The 22,706-nt window shown below is 35.0% G+C and overlaps 1 protein-coding gene across 5 annotated transcripts in view; it reads right to left on the bottom strand.

Moving 5' to 3' along the window:
• Positions 1-22,706, bottom strand: part of TBC1D23 (TBC1 domain family member 23) — a 34,043-nt gene that overhangs the window by 1,837 nt on the left and 9,500 nt on the right. For 2 of the 5 annotated variants that reach the window (XM_077790910.1, XM_021545507.2), the window contains exons 2-18: positions 21,675-21,786; positions 21,320-21,425; positions 19,189-19,393; positions 17,806-17,929; positions 15,603-15,727; positions 15,446-15,489; positions 14,508-14,611; positions 13,628-13,750; positions 12,592-12,684; positions 11,215-11,385; positions 10,951-10,993; positions 10,090-10,196; positions 9,283-9,425; positions 7,845-7,889; positions 4,704-4,792; positions 1,871-2,006; positions 1,150-1,344 (exon numbers count right to left, since the gene is read on the bottom strand). In XM_077790910.1, coding sequence (XP_077647036.1) covers positions 1,150-1,344; positions 1,871-2,006; positions 4,704-4,792; positions 7,845-7,889; positions 9,283-9,425; positions 10,090-10,196; positions 10,951-10,993; positions 11,215-11,385; positions 12,592-12,684; positions 13,628-13,750; positions 14,508-14,611; positions 15,446-15,489; positions 15,603-15,727; positions 17,806-17,929; positions 19,189-19,393; positions 21,320-21,425; positions 21,675-21,786 — 1,965 coding nt within the window. Of the gene's footprint in view, positions 1-1,149; positions 1,345-1,870; positions 2,007-4,703; positions 4,793-7,844; positions 7,890-9,282; positions 9,426-10,089; positions 10,197-10,950; positions 10,994-11,214; positions 11,386-12,591; positions 12,685-13,627; positions 13,751-14,507; positions 14,612-15,445; positions 15,490-15,602; positions 15,728-17,805; positions 17,930-19,188; positions 19,430-21,319; positions 21,426-21,674; positions 21,787-22,706 lie in introns of all 5 variants that reach the window. The other 3 variants (XM_077790911.1, XM_021545509.2, XM_021545506.3) reach the window with 2 other exon arrangements.

Raw genomic sequence — 22,706 nt, 5'->3', positions numbered from 1 at the left:
TAAAAAAATTAGAAAAAGCCATCATTAATTCACTATAAAATTTTTGAGTAAAAATTCCGTAATTCTTTTCATTCTTCCTCTATCTAGAGGGAAGGGAAAAGGGGAATATATTAAAATGAAAAATATAGTAAGGAAATAACATTTAATTCCTGATTATACTATGAAACTTTCTCTTTGTGAACTTAGAATTGTTGAGGAGTACTTTACAGGTCATGGAAAGAAAAACTGGCAATGGGATAGGTCAGACCATTCAAGATCTCTACAGATAGCACTGACTGAAGCATAGAAGTTCTTGCTTGGATTTTGCTTTGTGGCATTTTGGTTTTTGGTTTTTTAATTCCTATAGATAGCTCTAGATCAATCTGCTCCAGTCTGCAAGGTGGTGATGAAGTAGTTCAACAAGCAGTAAGGTTCCCTGCAAAATTTTAATTAATCCTTGCTGACCTACTACAAACCTAAGGAGCCAATCGGCACAGAACATCCCTAGTTAGGTAGGAAACTCATCTCTCCCCTCTCTTGTGAAAAGAGACCATCCACTGCACACAGTTCTCTCCAAGGATAATGAGAAAACATCCAGCTGGTCTCAGCAACCTTCTTAAAACCAAGAACAGCAGGCTACACCAGTGGAAAAAAGCCTGATACACCACTTCATCTGACCCTTTCCCCCTCTTAAGCATGCAAATACTAAGCATGGCAACATGTAACTTCCAGGAATCATGTTTCAGGAATCAGAGTTTTGAGTTCATGCTTCTGGACTCCTTGCACAATGCACAGAGAATTTGAGTCAGATGTCAAAAAAAAAAAAAATTACTCCACAGAAGAACAACCATACTCCTAAATGCCACTCTTCACAAATGCATACTTTTGCTACAGAGAACTGTCCATTTTTATTTAAGGCCTCTTACAAAAAGAAAACACTTGCACACATCCCATCCCTAACAACATTAACTGCAGTTCCTCTCTTCTGGGTCTCATAAGCACTCATAATTTTACTGGCAAATCTTTTTCCCTAGTTCACGTCTGATTTATGTATTCCTAAATAAAAACTATTATTTTTTGAACTCATTCTGGGAATAACAACATACATTTCCAGTGTACAGCATCCTAGATATCATTACCATTTATACCTCTGTTACTGAGATGGCTTACCTTTCAACTGCCAGAATTTCTATGCCTGAAGTATTGCTATTTCCATACTTAAAGGTGATCAGTTCTGGGTGTTTCTTCTTGGATGTGATTTTGACTACAGAGTTGAGTGCCTGTCGAGACTGTATGTAAGCCAGTCCCTTTCGTGATGGAATCTCCCTCAAACAGTACATATGAGTTGCTGTTACTAGGAGATGACTTGAAGAAAAAGAAAATTACAAATTAGCTTTGTTAATGAATTAAGTATCAGCTATTTAGAAAGTTAAATTCTATGACTAAACTACATGGAGAGAGCTAGATAATACAGCTACCAAATCTAAGAAACAGTTTTAATACTTTCATAATATCTAATGAAGAAAGCTCTAGGAATCACTTCAGAACTTCCTTGAGTGCTGTAGCATGGCCATTTCTGAAAACAAGCATGACATCACCCCCAGCATTACTGGAGCACAGAGCATGGCAAGTACTTCCACCCCTCTCTCCCCCTTCCATTTTTCTTACTACCTTGTACTTCAAAGCAAAACTTTATACCAGGTTTTATACATAATTACCATACTGTAACACTGCAAATACTAAAATGCAAATTTAATAACGCTTTGTTCTAGTTTGTTTCACACTTTCATTTCCTAGTTTAATATAAAGGATAAGTTAAGTGACCAACACTGTTTTTTAGCATACATATCAAGACAGATGTTTTCATTGAACTCAGGATTAATTTCAGTACCTGGGAAACATATGTCCATTTTCTTTTACTTCATTACATGGGAAGTTATACTTCACATCAGGTTTATTTATCCACGTTTGGATGTTGACAACCTCTTTTCGATCATCGTCCGACATTGAGGAGCTATCAATTTCATCTGGTTTGAATGGAGGGGGTAAAAATGTTAAAAAAAAGAAAACTTTTCAATTTGCTTAAACTCACTGCAACTACACTGGTTCAAAGGAAGTGTACCTAACCATATAGAATTATTGAGAGGGAAGAAAGAAAAAGGCATAGCTGATGTTTCTCTTCACAAACAAGTAGTTTTAGGTCAGGGAGTATCTTAGGCTGGTCCAATTTGTCCATGCAGTAAAGTTTCATGGATTTCTTTCACATTGAAAGTCACTTGTCCAGACTTTCCTTGAAGCCGTATAAACTCTTTGCATTTAAACCACCAATATCTTTTGGCAAGGAGTACCAAAACCAAGCCAACTACAGTCCAGGAGAGTCTCTTCTTGTGGCTTCTAGTTTCTTTTACAAGAAGAAATGAACACTTGTTGATACCTTTCAAGGCCAGGCATTATTTTTGTGGATCATTTTTCCTCCCTTAAAATGCCTCTTTCACATAACAAAACTCACATTCGGCTGTGCCTTTTGTGAAAGCAATATCACATCTTTCCTCACCCTTCTTATTCCCCTCTGAACCTTGTCATGTTCAAATATTGTTTCTGACATCACAGGCAGAAGACAAACAATATATAATGTGTGGGTGAATAATAGATTTCTGAGCATTTAGTTTGCTTTTCTGACTGCTAATGACTGCTTATTTATTATAAACCTACTGCTGCTGGGCACAGCCAAGTCATTTTACTGCCACTGGATCTGAAACTAGAAGTGGTTGGGGTTTTTTTAGCCTTTTTCTTGCATTCAATTAATACTGAATTTCATGTGCTATTTTATTACCCAGTCATTCCAATTAGCAAAAGACTCAGGCTATCCTTACTATCTCAAATAACCTTGGATCATTAGCAAAAATTGTTGTCTTTGGCTTCACATCCTTTTTTAAGGCCATTTAAGAACATATTCCAACCCCAAATTTTCAGCACAGACCTCTGTGAAACATCCAAAACTCCTGCATGTGTTATTACTTAGTTGCAAAATACTGCTTTTATGTCTAAAGATGATGATTATGCTTACATAGTAATTTTGGTGGTACATTAGAAGAATTTAAGCAACCTAGATATCTAACACAATCAACTATATTAGCTCCATACAAATTACTCCCAGAAATAACTCAAGATAGCTCTTTATAGAGCCTTTTCCAAAGCCAATTTCCTACACTTCATTAAACTATTTACTTCAATGCAATTCAGAATTTGAAACACACTTTGGGAAACATTTCACTGAAAAATACATTGTGGAATGGAACAATAATCCACCCTCTGTCACAGAATCACAGAATGGCTGAGGATAGAAGGGATCTCTGGTCCAACCCCTCTGCTCAAGCAGACCCACCTAAAGCAGGCTGCAATAATTACAGCTGATTGTAATTACTTACTACAGAAAAGCCCCATACACTAAAACTTCACAAAACCAATTATTCAGAAACAGGTTCACTTTTTGCATTCTTCTGTATCAAGATTATGTCTATTTCATGTCATATGTGTTGGCTTTCCTTACTCAAATTGCTCTGATTCTGCTTGCTCACCAAGTGCAATAGTGCTTTTAAAAGAAAATATTAAATAGAACTTAGCAAACAACCATTACTGAAAACATGTTCTAGAATATCTGTCTTGGTGCAGCTGGTTTTCTGAAACTACATAGACTTTGCAAAACACTATTATGGATGCTCAAAGAATTGTGCAAACTTCATTACATGGCATTTGGAGAAATAACTTGTTAGTATTAAAGCTTCTGCCTGATAATTTCACTTTGCACCTTCACAATTTTTATTGCAGATGATGATCAACTGTTTGCCATTACTGTTATTTAAACATGTGGCTCTCATTAATCTTCCTGAACTGCTTCTTTTGAGTATCAAAGATTCTCAGACTAGTTACTTGTTTCTCTTTTTTCTAACACAAGCCAAATATGCTCTTTGGTAACAGAAGAGTTATTTGTGAGATGATGACTGGGAGTGGCCTAAAACTACCAGAGCAAAACCAAGGAAACAGTAGGTTGGAACCATTCTAATGTTACAACTGTTCTCAGAGAAACCTTTATGAAATATGTGGTCTTCCAATTTTGCCTGTAGTTTTTCAACTAGATAAAAACTTTAAATAAAAATTGTTTTTTTTTTTCTTACAGCAATCTGCATGCATATCAAGAGATGAATAAATTATTAATAGATTCAGTGCTAAAAAGCCAAGTCTGAAACACTGTGTACACATTAGCCATTTAAAGTCTCGCTCCAGCTATATTTCACAAATTCAGATCATTACACTCACTGACAATACTAGATATTTAAACTAAGATATATCAGCTAAACTAGGGCTTTTAAACTGTGCTTACTGTTGTGAGTAATAAGGTAACAAGTAACAATTGCCAGCTTACAAGTGTAGAAAAAGATCTTTACTTCAGAAATAACAAGTGAAGACAAAAGATCCCCTAAATCTGCTTATTTAAATTTCTTCCTGTTGGCTGTTTGGTGCTTACCACAAATTATTTTTATTTAAACTGCTCCTGTGTATTTGAAGAGAGTCTGTCCTAGGCATTACCATAACATACATGAACAACAATAATAGATAAGTATCATATTGCAAGAAAAAGATATGAGACACTGCTTGATTTAGTCCAACTTTATAATTTTGTATAAATAAGCTAATCTAGGTAAAAGAAAAATTTTCTACTGTACCAGTATCATATTCTTCTTCATCTCCAATGCTGAATACTGGCTTCACACCACGGTAGGGTTTTCCTACTCTGTCACTGCTGCTGACATGTCTGTTGGCAATGAAAAGGACAGGAGAAGATGTGGGACAGGAGAAGAAAAGTAACTTTCAAACTGAAGGTCTGAGTTCCACAGTGACATAATAGCAAAATGTAAACACAGCTGTGCAACAGAGAAGGACAAGAGGCTCTCATGAAGCTGCCTGCAAGGAAGAGTGAGTGACCCATCAAGCAGCTTGGTTAGTGAAAGCACATGGCTCAGTCGCTTTGTGAGGCTGACTGGTGCAACAAAGTGGGAAAAAATGCTGGTTTGTTTTTAAAAAGCCCCAACTTCTGCTCACCTTCTCAAATGGCAACATACGTTAGAGACCTGAAAACTTGACAACATGCTGAGTTTCTAGCACGAAACTAAAATATATCTGGATAGTCAGGGCAACTTCACAAGGATGACAAATTCAGATGAAGCAAAAATCAAAGACTATTAACTAACTATTAACTAAGACTATTAACTATTAACTAATATTAACTAACAGTTCATTTTTCTGGTTAATTCCTCAAAAGATAACAAAATGCCTTAAGAACTACACAGAGGGGCTATTACAAGCCATCTGTGGTAGTATAAACCCTGACTTCCTGTTCATTACTTCCAGCTTGAGTCAAATCTTGAAATATTTGCTCAAACAATTCCTACTGCTACAATCCCGCACCAGTGTGATATTCATGTGATGTCAAAAATCACATTTGAATTGCTTCCACAGATCATATCAAATGACACAAACACACACAACTGAGTCTTTATGTGTGACAGTAAGATTTCAAATCCTGAGATATTTTAAAGCTCTAGCTCAGAATGCTGTGATTACATAGTCAAAGCTGAATTAAAAGCTCTTGCCCTCAACTGTTCAGAATACCTGAAAAATATGAGAAAAACCTGAAAGTTCAGAAAGCAACAATACAGGCAATTTCTGAAAAAAAAACCCAGTTCATAATTTTAGCCTTTAGATCTGGCAACACTTAGCAGTTTTAAAAAACTCAAAACAAAGCCAAAAAACCCGCTTGTCCCTTTTGTCCAGTTCAATAACCTCCTTCCCCATACTGTGTATTTATGTTTCCTACCAAACCTAAGCCTTGGTTCCTGTTTTAAGTACATTCACAAACTCCACTTTAAATGCTACTGTAGAACCAGGCTGGTCAGGGAACAGGTTTAGTAACATGTAAATTAATGCTATTACTTAGGGATACCTGAAAGTAGAATTGAAAGTTAGAAAAGAAAACATTTTGTATGGGTAAAATTTACTAATCTAAACAAAATAAGGAAAAGTTAAAAAAACCAAACAAACAGAAACGTGATCTACAATGGCACAAAAATAAACATACAATAACATGCTCATTAGTGTTTAAGGCAATAAGCATCAATGACACTGACAATTCAAGAGGGCAGTGCTTCCATATGGAGGCTTTTGTAAATATGCTTTAGTCATACAGAACCAATTGAGTAAGAAGCAGCACATTAAAATAATGTCAAATTGAATTATACAGAGAGGATCTAAGAGTAGATCTCACTGGTGTTTTCAACTGTAGTTAGTCAGGACAAGAGTACACAAGAGAGTAAAAAGCTACTTTATAAAAGCCAGGTAACGTCTTAGACTAGGAATTGATTCCTTTTAACCTATTTACATGGAAGGCCACCATTACATGGTTACAAATTGCATGCAATGTCCTTTGGTGGCAAACCTGCCAAATGAAACATCCTGGTGATAAACACAAAGTAGATATAATTGAATTGATACAGAAACAATGCCGTTCTAGGTTTTTTAGAATTGTAAGAAAATACTCTAGGGCTATAAAGTGTGAGCTAATTTATTCTACCCAATGAAAGAAGATCTGCAATAGGAGTGAAAGGAATAAACAAAATCACCAAAGTAAAATCTCAGTGTATCTTGGTTACCAATACAGATTCATGCATTTCTGACTTATCAAAGAATCACCATATATTTAATTTATTTTTCTAACACTTTCTTACCATATTCTAGAAACAGATCAACAAAACATGGAGTATAATCCCTGTGATTTTAAGTATTTCTAATTAACAGAACATACTATGTGCTATTGGGCCATTCCCACTGTTCTTCTACAGAATATTACTACCAATTTTGCTCACACGAACAACACCTTTTTGTGGTGTTTTGGGTGAATCCCAGCTCAAATTATAAACAAACTACTTGAAAGAAAAATTAGTCAAAAATCCTTGAAAACCCACTTAAAAAATTTTCAATAATTTATCTAGTACTAATCTTCAAGCATTTCACTGTGAGTCAAAAGCTACAGAACTCCTGAAGTATAACCAAAGTTCCAAAGTGATTATGCATGAGCTGCTCTTCAATTACCACAAGTAATTTTATAAACACTCAATTCACAATTTTTATTTGTGAAATAAATTATAATAAATAAATATCACCATCACTGTGAGTCAAATGTGAAGGGCCTCCACATTTGCATGAAATGTAATAGTTATGTGAACAAGATGAGGTAGAATTGCAAAGCATATTTACTTATCATTTTTCTTTTCCCAGTAATGAGCATGTCCATTTCTTTCAGAATGAAAGTGATTTTTCTGTCACCAAGTGATAAGATGCGTAAAAATTTTAGACTTCCAACAGAATTTCCATATGAGTTCCCTGTCACATCTAAGTTCTGATTATATTTTATGAAAAGTTTACTTTTCATAATTATAGTCTCTCTTGTTAAAACCTTAAGCCATAATTTGTTCAGTAATTGCTCCTGGTGTCTTCTACCACTACAGGTTACTAGTAAAACGTATATAGGAAATGACAGGTTGAAAAAAAAATCCATAAAAAGCAATAGTAAGGAAGAGAACAGAAATAAAAAAACAGAAACTAAGAGAAGAAAGCACTGCCAATACTTTCTTTTTCTTCCTTTAGTCTCTTGACTAAAAAGCAATAGTTTTAATAAATTTCAAAAAATTAAATTAATATCAAAATATGCAAGCAATCTTGTCAGTGTAACCAATGCTTACAAACATTGTGATGCCATGCTAAATACGAGAAAGGTGGTTTTAGTCAGACTGCTTAATTATCAAGCTTACCGCTCCAGGCTTGCTCTGTCAGGCCAGGAAATATTGAAAGGTATTCTACAGTACATTGAGGCAGAGGACAGAATAAAAGAATTAAAAAAATGTAAATGAAAAACCAAGATAAACAGCTGATATTCCCTATATTGTCAACAGATCTTCTTCAAGAAGGATGCTTGTAAATAAAAACAAGGCTTCATGAAAGCTGGACACAGGGCAAAGAAGTATTTGCAAAAGAATCGACTAAAGGATGCATTCAGTATACTGCCTATGGCGTATATGTAAGCATGACTTGATTTCACAGAATGGCCTGGCTTGGAAGAGACTCTAAAGACCATCTTGCTCCACGCTCTGCCTGCATTGAACACCTCACACCAAACCACACTGCTTAAAGCTCCTTCAGCCTGGCCTTGAGCACTGCCAGGGATGGGGCAGCCACAGCTTCCCTGGCAACCAGCACCTCACCACCCCCACTGTAAAGAATTTCTTCCTAATATCTAACCTAAATCTACCCTCTTTCCATTTAAATCTTCACATTCATTCAGTTTAGTTCTTCACACAGCAGAAGTTACCAAACACTATTTAAGAATTTTCTGCCTCTAATGGCGAGATAAAAGTAATAATAGTAATTTAGAAAAACATTCTCAAACACAAAAAGAAGGAATGATTTGAGGTAAAAGACTATTAAAAACTACTCTTCATTTGGTACGTATTTTAAATCCAGCTATCGAACAAATGCTAGGTCTCTGGGATTCCTGAATACCAGTGTCCTAGTATTCAACATTGCACCTTCAAAGGCTGGAATTCACAGAACTACAACAAGTTTCATTTAAAGCTGTTATTCTTGTATTTAGTTAAGATAATTATTTGGAATGATCACTTCCAAATTTGAAAGTGTTCCTCAGTCTACTTGCACATTCTCATTCTTTGCTGTACCTGAAGACAAAAACCAAACAACGGTCGATTCCGAGTTTGAAAAGCAGCTTTGAAAAAAATCAAGATCTTTAAAAGAGGTAAACTGAATTTGGCAAGATGTAGCAGTGAAAAAAACCAAAACAGAACAAAACCAACCAACCAAAAGAACCTGTCCAGAATCCCACTGTCATTCATCTATTTCATCAGAGTCAGGATGGGGAGGAAATGAAATAAAAGCGAAATCATTGTTCACTTTCAGACTGAACATAGAATTGACACATTATAAGAAGTTAAATTAAATGACAAATTCTAGATGAACATTCAAGGCAGCAGGGACCCACATTAGCCTTCCAATACTAAGGAACACAGTAGGCTCCCTGGGTCATGATAAAATTGTGAGGAGGGTAGGGATGGGAAATGAAAAAACTGAATATGGAAGACAACTTTTTCCTAATTAGCCCTGTTTTCACACTTACAGCCACATGAAATAGGAAGTCACTTCTCCCAGCTAATGCACAGTGAAATATAAATGACGTACCTGTCTACCGGAGTAGATGTATTTTCAATAAAACTGATAACTTTCTCTTTCACATTCACAGATTTAGTCTTCAAAGCAACAGTCATTTTATTCACTAGGGATTTCATTCCTTTCCCATCACCTGAACCGTTAGGAGAATCACCCTGTAAAAGGAACTCATCTCAGGATTAATCACATAAAAGTATGTTATTTCATCTCAATGAATGTATTAAAAGGGAAACAGACTACAAAACAGCAATTTACTTTTTGGTACTCAGTAGAACCTTAATTACACAACTGAGTATTTCTTTAGCATTCTATCAAATAACAGCAATGATATGTGACTGAAGAAATATCATCCCATAAAGCAAGCTTGATAAACTATATTACTGAGCACTCTGCTATGGACATCTAGACAAAGGAATCCTATTAGTGATACACCACATCTAAATTAAAAGCTAAATTCCACATACAATATATCAGCTGTAGAAAAGATACAGTTTTGAGCTTTGCCATGAAATTGTATGCCACTTTATAGTAACTTATTCCTAGAGTGAGTAAGAGCCAGGGAAAGAGTTGTCTATTACATGTATGCTGCTGGAGAATGACTACAGCAAGTTCTTACCTACAAACTCTTCTCCTTAAGAGGATAAGAATGTTTAGGTCACCTATGACTAGACTGTGATCATAGTTTGAAATTAAACACACAAGTGAAAACAGTCATGACTTGCAATAATGCATTTTATGGAATAGAATGAAGAATGTGAAGAACAAACACATGACACCTAGGGCTCCCATCCCACTGTAACACACAAAAATTTCACTTACATCAACAGAGCTTATGCTATTTCTTGAGCCTGAGGTACTAGCAATCCAGTGGCCATATCCATTTTCTGGTCCTTCCACATTGATATCTGCTAAGTGCTGTTGGAGGGCTGTTAAACGGCCATTAAAAACATTCAGAATTACACTGGACTTAGTCTGTTGATAAAAATATTGTATATACCGAAGACTATAATCAGGAGCAATTTTTTCCCCACAATTCAATCAAATAGATAAATTCAGCAATCACTACAATAATCCCTGGCTTTTCTTTCAGTAATACAAATGCATTAAGATAACCTAATTATCTAATGCCGATTTATCTACCTAATATACTAATTATTTTAGTAAACATTTAGAATAAAGCAGCAACTAAAAATAAATCACTGCTTTGACCTTGAAACAGCTCTTAAAACACCAAACATATGAATTAATTGTATCATTAATAATGTCATATTGTAGCACAGATCTCTCCACTGTTGTAGAGCCTGATTATTTCCAGCAACATCAACTGTAGAATTATGAACCCTGATTTAAGAAATCAAAACAGCAGTTAATAGTAATTATGAAGTTGCATCTTCATATGAATCTGCAATCTACAGTGGTTAAAACATCAAGAATGCTGAGCTGGAAGAGGGAATTTCCCCAATTCCTGCATTAATTTTTCATGACTCAGAAATCTGGGTAAGCCATAAGAGCTAACCACAAATGTGTAAGTGCACAGCCTGTTCTTACACAAAACAAAAACTTGACAAGTGAGATCTAGTTGCTATTCATTTAAATCGTTTTTAGCAAAAGCCTCAAAAATACCAACAGTGTGAAGATACCAAGATTTTTCAAGTCAAATTTCATTATTAATAAGCTTACCCATAAAGCCTCCTTTGGCAATGCTTACGTACTCCTTATTTTTCTGCAACAGAAAAGATAATTCTGATCAGAGCAAAAAACCTGTGGAATGAGTTTGGCAAGTATGATAATGAAACACATTGGTTTGTTTACTAAAAACTTTGAACTCAAGTAATGTAAAAACCAGTTCAGATTTTAAGCAGAAAATGCTTTGCCATTTAGCATCAATGACACAGGCAGACCCCCTTTACTCCAGCTGTTAAATCAATGGCAATTTAGTAGTACCTGTAAGAAGTGTGCTAACACCATGTTCATGTACATATCTTCTTCTTCCCTGCCGCTTCCCATGAAGCAGAGATGTTCCCCACCAGCTATGGAGCCAGACTCAATAGATTGTTTTTGTGCTTCTAACAGAGATTTTACAGACTGTGCAAATTCTGATGGGTTTTGAAGCATCTGTGAAATGAACAAACAAAAAACACTGACACCAAGAAATTGTAACACAATGTGAAAGGAGACAAACTTCGAGAATGGTTACAACTCATTGAGCACAAGCAAGGGAACATCAGCACTGTGCAAGTCACACACAGGGAACCTGACAGAGACCTCATGTTACCTAAAGAACACTGTGAATGGTCCTTTACTTCCTCACCCCATTTGCTCTCCCCAGGAAAGCATTTCTTAGTTTACTCCTGAAGGCATCAAGTAATACAGAAACAAGTCTTTGCAACTTTCATGTTGCATTAATTTCATAGTACCTTGCCACAACCTCCTTCAGATAGTTACAGAAAGCACTAAGGTTGCCCTTCAGCCTCCTTCGCTCTCCTATGTAATTATATTTAATATTATATTTACATATCTGCATATAATACCAAATAATGCATAATTTTAATTAGAGAGGTAAAGATATTAGATGCAGGATTGAACTTAACTAAGGTATACAAGTCTTTTATGATGTATATCCAAATAAATCATTCCATACAGCTTCCACAAACTACTTGAAGTAAAATAGTTGAGGGCTAATCTAGAAGTGATGAATACACTGCTGAAATGGAAGTGATTTTGGGGGGGGAAAAGGACAATTACGACTGAATGTTCAATTAGGAATTCATCATCAAATAGAAAGTACAAAATCTTTATTGAAGTTATTAATTCATAGCATATCTCAGTACCAAAATTAATGCACTTTCTCTTTCATATTGTACAGCAAAAATTTTAGAGAAGCAACCAAATCCTCCTCAAGATACATGCCCTGTAAAAGCAGATTGTAATAAGACTGGCTGAGGCAAAAAAAGAGACAAAAAAGTGCTCTTTTTTAAAATTAATTACACCTTTCACTGGAAATTAGGACGCACAAAAGGCTTTTCTCCTCCAAGAAATGTATAGTCTCTAGTCTGTATGGGTTTCCATTCCCAACCAAAGAAAGGAAGTCTGGCATCCCAAATTCTAATGTCATTAAGGACTAAACTTCTCAGTAAAATGATAGTTCCACCATCTCCTTTGGAGAAGCTAATTTTTGAAACCTTATCACATAGGTAGACACTGCAGTCCACAGACTGGAGCCTAAATTAAGGATACTTTATTTTTCAAGGTAGGCATTTCTCTCTCCTTCTATCTCAGTTAGAATTCAAATACCAGTAGAGAAACAAAAAGCATACAAACCAAATCTGAGTCTAAATGAAATGCTGTTGATAAATGGCCAGCATTGTATTGCTCTGCAGGACGACAATCCACTACAAAGAATCTCACTCCTTCCTGAAAGAGAAATTTTTACATTTTAAAATTGCATAATTATTGACAGAATTCAATTACATTCTTATACTAATTCCAATACTACAGGAAATGCTCAGAGGGCTTAAGAACTAATAAAAAAGCATCTTACTTCATTTGGTTAATCTGAACTTTCTCTACAGTTACCAGACCACCAGTAGTATTCTAGTATCAGCTTTCCATTAATATATCAGCTTGTGCATGGGAAAGGATCATCCAACTGCAATTATATAATTTCTACTGAGAGGAAGCATAGTGGTATGAGACAATCCAAGAATCCACTACTGATCAGCACAGCACATAAGGATGGATTTATACCCCACCAACTTGGACAGGATACAAACAGATACTTTATTTGGATGAGGAAAAAAACCAAACTATGCATGACAAAACTAGGGCCTGGAAACTGCTTCAAGAAGTCTGTAGTCAATAAGAAACACTGTAAGCTAGCTACATTATGATCCATGCATGGGTCTTAAATATTTCTGGTGAAGTTCCTGCATCCATGGTTCCAATTCACTTTTACTGAAACAGGTTAAAACAATTTTCTTTTTTTCATTTAAACCTTTCATTGACAAAAGACAGATACTCCTTAAGTGCATTCTTCTCAAAGGTACTGAATAGTGAGTTTAAAATTTTCCTCTACAGTAGCTACATTTGGTAAGGAATTCAAATTAGTGAGATACTACTTTCAGCTCACACTCCTCAAATTCAAATCAGCTGTCTTAAGCTCCCCTATGTTCCTTGTTACAGGACAAATGCTTTGAAGACAGCAGATCATTTACAAGGGAGAAAACCTGAAGACAAAAAAAATATTTTTCCTAAAATAGCAAATACTTTGTGCTGTTAGTATTTAAAACTAGTGGTTAATGATTGATTATTTTCTTTTTCTATAAAACTGGGGAGAAGGTTAATTCAGTATACTGACTCCTTGTTGCTGATTTGCTTGCAGAATCTCAGACACAGAAACTGCTAGACAGAGAGCCTGGCTCAAGTCTGTGTCATCATCTTTGAGGCCCAGCAAGCTGCTGCCAAAAAGACTGTGGTTGTCCTAATAAGGCAAGGAAAAAAAAGATTAAGTGAAGCCATTGTGTTTACGTGTGAAAGTTTAAAATAAAAATATATCCATTGCAAAGATCAAGTTCCACACATGCATATCCAATCCACATAGTAATGAAACTTTTGATCAGCTAAAATTCTTTCTGAAAATCATGGCAAGGCCTGCACTTCTATTACAAACACGCCTGTTCACCACTTTGACCATGCTAACATGATGCAGTGCCTCTGGTATTTGTTTAGTTTTTTTCCCACAAGAAAACCTCCCATACCTGTCTACACACATCAGAGGTAGTACATACAAGCCGAGAGCAAAGGCTATCAAATACTTTTATTTCATCCATTCACTAAGACACCATGAGTAAGGAAGAGCTGCAAAAACAGTGCAGGTGACAATAGATTTATCTATAGTACGAGACTTTTTCCTCTTTACTATTGTAAATACTGCTGTATAGTGTACTACAATGCAATTGTATCAATATGAAGTTTAGCTTAATCAGTTCTTATAAGAACTTCATTTGGAAAATAAGATTATCAGTCATAACGTGAGAATATTTCAAGGAAGCTTCTCTCACATATCACTTAACCGTAATTTTTCAAAGATCCTAACAGTAAATACCACCAAAGTAACAACACAAAAAAAATGTTTTAAAAAAGAAAATTGCAATGAAATATTCAAAATTGCAATGAAATGTCAGTAGGAGTTTAAATACTCTCCAAAAATAAGAGAATTTCAAAATTACTTTTATTACCTTCCTGAAAGAAGCCGGAGTTTTGCTACAGTAATATTGTGCCAAAGAGAAGAGATCTTCTATGTCCTCTAAATCAAAATTGGCTGGTGATGTTTCTAAGAATTCTGAGACAGACAAACAACATAAATGCAACACTAATTCAGACACAGATCATAAAAGAACTTATTTTTAATAAGGCGTAACAATCTAGTATATTGACTAAACGTGAATATTGATCCACTCTCCAGACAAAAATTGAAGATACAGGAAATATTCCTTATCCATAGAAAACTTATGCTTTTTGCTAGATGTTTGAACCTTCTATGCAAGTGTTTTTTTTACCAAATTCTTATTTGTGTATAGTTTTAGCTTTCAATTCTAATTCTAAGTCAGCTACTTTTCTAAAGAGCTCTGACCTGTTCTCTGTCCAGGATAACCCAAGGGTGTAGCTCTGCAGTACATGGCAAAGACAAAATTCTAAGCACTCATTTTGAACTACTGGAGATTATTAGTTACATTGTATTATGTATGGAAAAAAAAATACAAAGGCGAGAGTTATTTAAATTTTCCACTGAAACTTAAAGCATTTTCTATAAAAACAATTAACTAGGCTCAAATCAAGTGTGCATGAAGACAATCCAGAAAATGCAACAAGTTCAGTGGATTTAAAAACGGATTTGACAGCAGTTGCTTTGGGCTTAGAAAGACCAGTTTCTGGTGATTGTTTCCAGTATTCAAACTGAAGTATAGAACTAGGTGTGGGAGTACTAAAAGAAATAAGGAAAGAAGGTCAAGGACAGGGCAGCAAAAGAACAGTAAGAAAGAATAAGTGTGTGAAGGGACTTATTAGGAGAAAATTCACATGGAAATAATCTCTTTAGCAACAAAAAATAGTAATGAATGGGGATTGCAGTTTATAGAAAATATTTCACTAGCAGCTATGTAAGAGAAGTACTTACTTATCATTTCTTCTTTATCTGATTCTTGTGCTAAGATAACGTCTCTGAAAACAGTAAAGTCACAGGCATAGATTAAGTCAGTAAAACCAAAATGAAACAAACCTGGGTTAAAGCAGTGTCAGCAAAGCATGTCCCAAAGAATTAACTATACACTTACTTTGCATTGACAAGGATGATCAACATTAAGAAATAAATAAAGAATGGATCTGCTTGTTGTAGATATCCATCCCATATTGCTTGAGTAACTTCAGCAGAACAGTAGTATGAGAAGAGGCTTCCAAGCTAAAAATTTGGAAAATAATGTGAGAAAAAGCAATTACCAGGAACAATCTTATTTACCAGAGATACAAGATATCTAAAAGAAAATAAACTCAATAAAATTATTATAAAACCTACATCTGCACAGTGTACTGAAGGATGGTTCTAACTTCTAAACCAATTTTTATGGAAACAGTGCACAACACTACAGATTATCTTTAAAATTACTGTTATGAAGGCAAAGCTGGCTGTACACTGCCAGCCTTGCAAATTCAACCACAGATAACACAATCAAGCTGGAGTACTGTTTAGCTCACAGCCACTGCTAAATACCAATTATACCAACAAGACAATCATAAGAGAATATATTTACTCAAATAACATAGCAATTAGGGCTTTGAAAGGATCCTGCAAACATAATTATTTTTATTTTCCACAGTAGAATTGAACTAATTGAACATGGTTGTGCATTAGTTTGACAACATCACTTACTTAGCATTACATTATGATGCTTTATGACTGAATAATTAAACATTTGCAAGCATCAGAAATTTTTCATTACCACTTAAGAAACTCTTTGCCTGTTCCCATGCTACCACTTGAAAATAGATCTTCTCTGATATACAAAGTTCAAAGCAGATAAAAGGTAGGAACTTCTTACCACAGATGCCAGATTTACAATCACATCTAACTCAAATGCATACCACCTAACTTCACTGGGGTCTTACTGAACTTGCTGATGCACACAAATTCCACATACATTCACTAATGTATCAACACAGCTATAGCTTTCAAAAGCTTGGTAGCTGTTTTAAAACACCATCATGGAATATTTCAACACTTCCTAGTATAGTTTTATAGCAAAAGATAAAAAAGATAGATTCAATTCTGACTCAAAAGCAACTAAAGACAAAACATCCATGAACAAGATGATGATGTCAGGTCTCTGAATGTTGATTATATATTTCTAAGTATTAGTGATACACCTATACAGACAGATTTTTCACAGAAGAAGCAGAGACTCTTACTGTAATCTCATTATATAAAATGAAACTTAAGATTTTTTTCCTAAAGTTGTACACCAGGAAGCATGGTGTTGAGGACTAGCAGCTATACCAGCTTTCAGAGAGAAGATTCTAATTATGTTCCAAAATTCAAATAAGCAACTTCAAAGAATTTTGTATGTACTAAGGAAAATTCTACTAAAAAATTGAAATTAAGTGACAAAAAAGGATCTGATTTCTCTTTTGAAGGCTCATGAGACTGGCAAAAAGCAGATTTTGAGAATGTGAAAACTTTTCCTAGACACGTTTTTACACTAAAATTGGCAGCAGCTGTAAAAAAGAACAAACAAAAAAAAACCCCCAAAACAGACCTCACAGTTTAATAATTCATTGATTTTCAGTTCTTTAACTGAAAATTCACAGGGTTGAAAAAAAATTTTACATAGCCATTGAGTATAAAAGAAGAACTTAGAAAAGTTAATGGGTCAAAGCCTTCCTATTAAATTACAGACTTTGCCTGTGCAAGCACAGTATCATGATTTTGTATTACATATAATAAGTAGCCTTAATACAAACATTTTGTTGTAGTCCTACTACACACAATTTAATCTGAGGCAGTTTTGAAGAGGAAATGACTAATGCTTCAAAAGTTGTAAAATGTATGTGCCTAAATTCTAAAAGACATACATATATGCCTTAGCAGGGAGGTTTCTAAAACAATTCATACTTCAGCTTTAAAAGACCTGTTAGACTGATGTTTACCCAAATCTACAACATACAGCTGACCACAATCAAAACTAACATCAGGGTTTCTTGCTATTTGAGTACATCAGCTGCTCTCATTCTTCCTTACGCCAACAAGTTCCTAATATCAGTGGCTCAATAAGGACTCACCCAGCAGAATAAAAGTGTGACATTAACATGACCTCATACCTCATGCTAAACACTAAAGACAAAAACTCCATGCTATATTAAAACAATTTATTTTAATATATGCAGTTCTAATTGCATGTATTACTCTTCCATAAATTTGCAACATGTACTTAAATTTAACAGAAATATATTTTTCATTATGTTTCCCTACTTTCACTTTATTACCCAGTTGAGTGCATATGAATCCGGAGTCATCTTCTTAGTATCAAGAAAGGAGCAGAGCTCAGGCTCATGGTACTGAAGCAACAGTCGAAATAGATGAAAGGGTCTTCCCTTCATAAAACAGTCCCTAAAAAGTAGCAATGAAAACATAAACTCCTCTGTAATATTGCAGCTTTCATACTTACAGTAGCAATTCTTTAGTGTCTGTGATCATGTAATTTCCTGTACATTGCTCTTTTAATTCACAGGGACGGATCATGAAGTCAGTTTCCCTCAAGAGTCAAAAAAACAACCAACCAAATCAAACCAACAAAAAACCCACAAACACTGAAACTCCCACTAAGTTATCAAGGCAGCAGAATGAAATACTGCTTGACACATTATGTAAGTATTTAAAGCAGATTTAAATCTCAAAACAAGTCTAGCACAGTACCAAAGGAGCAGAGATTCTCTGATCTATGGTAAATTGCCTTTCTATGTCTTTCATTCCCCACTGAAGAGAAAAAACCCAGAAACAGTCTACATCTCATTGAAACACCATCTAGATTCCTACAGAGAAGCTCAAATACTCTGCAAGCCTTGTGCAGCTGAAAGCACCAGGGCTGTGTGGCCATATTGCCACTATCCCAAACAGCTCACAGAGCCCAAGAGCGTTTCAGAGCAGAAAGGGACACGAGCTGAGTCAAGTAACAGGACTGATAAATGCTTGTTTCCTGCCACTACAGCAAACGTGCAGTTTTCATATTTTGGGCACATATCCATCAGCCAGGCTGGAATCTCCTCTCCAGGCAATCAGACTAAGATCTTTAATTACTATACAGCCTTGCTGAAGCATCATGGTGCTCTAACATACATAAAAACTTTAGTGAGAGTACCTACATAACAACATGAAAAGGTCAAATTTGTATTTGTAATTAAAAATACCTAGAAACCTAAAAAAAAATTCAGTCCCAACTCAATAGAACATAGGGAAAATATCAACTACTTTTAAAGAGATTTTGTGACTTAATTAGTGCTTATGAATTACTGTTTCTGAAGGGATAGAAGTATTTTAGATATAAAAATGCTAGGAAAGGAAATAAAAAACCACTTTCACACAACCTATGTGAATTAGTTCATACAAAATGCTTTTGATATTGCATGAAAGGATAGCTCTTTAAAAGGCATATTGAATCTAGATCAGTCACATCAGTCAGCTAACTCTTTGTATCTTAAATCAACTCCATCATCTCCTGGATTTCAAATCAACAGGTGCTGAAATTTATGATCATATGAAAGAATCTGACAACATGGCTAGGAACAGTGCTACTCTAGCCAAAACCAGCATGCATATCTTTCAGAGAATACTTCTATTGCCAATTACATATGGAAAATGAAGAGTTTTACCTTGGAATGAATTTATTCATGATAGCATAGAAGCAGTTGTACAAATCACTGCGGGGCAAATGAAGGTGCACCAGAGGTTTGAGCAGATGTATCCAGCCGAGGCAAGAACTGTATTTAACATTGCGTGATTTACAATAAAAGGTAATAACAGACTCAATATCCAAAGTTAATACTGACTTCTCTTCTTCTGGCACTGACAGCTGGTCTGAAATAGGCAGAGTGATATAAACTGTGTTAAAGGCTTTTCAAAGAAATTGGAAGAGATTATTTCATAGCAAAACTGCACCAATAGGAACTGACTGGGGAAAAAGCTCAAGAAAACCAGCCAAACAAAAAGCTGGCTATTTGGATTAAATTCTTACAGAATGGCATTAAAAAGGGTATCAGAATACAAGTGATTTTATAAAACCAGTAGGATAAGACATTTAAATATAATTTAAATAACATAACAACATCCAAAAAGAAGTTTGTGGGTTCCAGGATCTACATAAAAGAAAGAGGTAGATTCTTCCAATGCACAGAATGCTCCTCTTCTACTCCTATTTGGTGTGCTCAGCACACAACTTAGGATCAACTCTACAACAAATTCATTTCAATTTTAACACAGATCAACCCATACCTTCAATTCCTCAAAAGCTGACTGACATGTAAATTTATCCAAATCAGAAGTTTGAGATCAGCTACGCTTACAGACTTAAATTTTAGCATTAACTTATAAATAACATTTTTTTATGTCCAGGATGGGGGAAAGAGAGCTGTACACACTACAGTAACATAGTGGCATTAAATTTCTAGGACACATCTTTCCCTCTCAGTAACAAGACCATGAGTGTCATTACTGTTAGTAAATTTTTTTATTACACAAATACTTTCCCATCAAGAATACTGACAAGCCAGTCGACATTTGGCATTTCTTTTCTGTACCTCTCAGAAAAATGAAATCGTACATAAAACTCGCATGCCAACTGAAGATATACTTAAAATTTGCAGACTAATTGCTAAAACATTGAAATAGAGACATTTAATTCAACAAAAAATTGAAGTCCCCATATAACCTTCTTTCTGAAGTAACTTTACATTTGTTCCCTTTATCAGTTTAAATCCTTACATATCACAAAATATTTACCAATAAATACAAAAAGAGAACTATCAGACACTGAAATGCTTAATTTTGTATGTTATGGATATAATCAGGACATTTTGCATCTTCCTGAAGAGAGACTATGATTAAATAAGAGAGTGTAAATTCCACCTCCATCTCTTTCCTTTACAGGACAGAGAGAAGGAAAATAACTCCTACTAGATTTCAGGGCTAGAAAGTGTAGAACTGCATTTCAGAAATGGCAGGTATGTATGCATGCACCAGCCCATCTTCTGCCCTAAATTTCAATTGCACAAGAATAAATAAAGTGATAGGCAATAAAATGGAAGATTCCCTTATTGAAGTCATGAGACGTATCCTGATTTATGAGTCAGCATTGATTCCATCAAGTGCTCACTGATGCTGTTGCATCATGCCAGGGGTTTGACCAATTCTCTGATGAGCTGCCAAGCAGATCCAGTTGCAGCTCTCTGCAAACAGACCAGATTATTATTTCCTTTGTCCTGGCAGCTCCTTGCTTGCACAAACACAGCCTTTGATTTTTGCTGAAAATGCTATTAACAATAATCTTTCTTTAAAATACTTTTTGAAGTCTAAAATGTTTAATATATTTTTTCTCTCAAATGCTATATGTATTTTCATGCTACAACAGGTTTTCAGATTAAGAACCAGACCTTCCACAATTAAAAACTTGAAGGACACTAAATAAAGAATGTCTCCTTTAAAAGATGGATCTTAGAAAACAATTACCATTTTTTCATCTCACAAAGCTTTCTGACTATGCAAACTATAATTTACAAACTAATACTTTGAACTCCCATGATGTCACCCTCCCAGAGTCTGTGTACAGGTAAGATACTATTGTTTTCTTACAGTTTCTTACTGATTTTTATCTGGTCTTTCATCTTCTTCCTCAAAGCTTCCTCCAAAATGTAAACAACATTCAGAAAATTTAATTGAAACAAAGTCTTAAGACAACTGAGAATACAGAAGTTTTCAAACTGAGGATCTAAATGTAACAGAACTTACCAATCAGCTCTTGGCAATCCTTATGAATTATACTCTGCTCAGGTAGGTCTAAGGAGCCATCCCAGGATGCTAGGCTGTCCCCCTTTCCTACAACATTAAGTGCAATCTGAAAAAAATAAAAAGCCCTCTAAACATTTTAGTGTCTTTTTGCAGTAGTTCAATGACTGAACTCAGCAATAAAAAAAAAAAAAACCAACCAAAAAACAAAACTATTCTTAAACTGAATCAACATAGATGCATATTAAAATTCCAGTACTACATCTCTCCTGTAGAGATCCCTGGCAATTAAATCTTTTACCTCAAATGAAATATAACTTCAGGTATTTCCTGCTTCTTGATTTAAGCTCATATTTACCTTCCAGACTTTGGCCCTTAGATCAGCAGGCAACTGCCTTCCTTGAATGATGTTTCTCACAGTTTCAAGATCACAACCTCCTTCTTCTAGAGCATCTGCAAGATCTTTTATCCTAAAATAATGAAATGTAATTTAAAAAAACAATTATACTATTTTCAATGTTTATATAGACTGAAGGCTACTGTCAGGCAAATCCCACACATAAGCAAAGGTATAAGACAACTTGGAAATTACTAAAAATAAATATTTGCAAAATGTTATTTATTCCTCTACTTTAATGCTGCTCGTTCAACTTGTAATTCCATTCAACTTACATACAAGAAAAAAGAAGTTTGCTTGTTTGTTTTCATTAAGTGACAAGACTGCAAAATGAATCATAAAAATGCAAATTTAGTTGCAGTTTACAACATTCAGCAAATTTCAATTTCAGCAAATTTTCACACACAAGGCAAATATTACACCTAAATCAGATGGTGGAGTTATTTTAAATAAAATATTAGATGTCCTAGAAAACAGAACACTTATTTCAGAGGTTTAGAATAGTAAGCTTTTAATCTCACCTTCCCTGAAATGGGAAAAGACTTTTTAGTCAAACTCAAATTTATTTAACTATACAGTTGTAGCATTTCAAGTGTGGATATATGCACAAATCTGAATTAACATACGCAAAAACGTTAATATTATAGAGAGTAGAAAAATACAAATACAAGACAAACCCTAATGACGATTGCTGTAGTAAGACAACAAAAGTTCACAAGCATTATAGATAAGAAGGAATTCAGCATTCAGGAATGATTACTTTACAATCTCTCTGACAGCTTCTGCAGACTGGTTCAATGTTTCCATGCTGTCAGTAATGGGAGAATCACATCTGATGATTTCAGGATTTCAATATCACGTAGCAGAGCAGTGGCAAAACAGGTTCACTGGAAAAATAGCAATGGCAGTGACACATAGGTCCCGTAGGCAAAACTTCTCCCTTGCTATATGCTCTTAATTCTTCTCTACTTGCTCTGACATCTGCATTAAGAC

Source organism: Lonchura striata, chromosome 2 (assembly GCF_046129695.1).
Source record: "Lonchura striata isolate bLonStr1 chromosome 2, bLonStr1.mat, whole genome shotgun sequence".
In the NCBI taxonomy this organism is placed as follows: domain Eukaryota; kingdom Metazoa; phylum Chordata; class Aves; order Passeriformes; family Estrildidae; genus Lonchura; species Lonchura striata.
The sequence above is the reverse complement of the archived record's forward strand: the minus strand, read 5'-3'. Positions and strand labels throughout refer to the sequence as shown.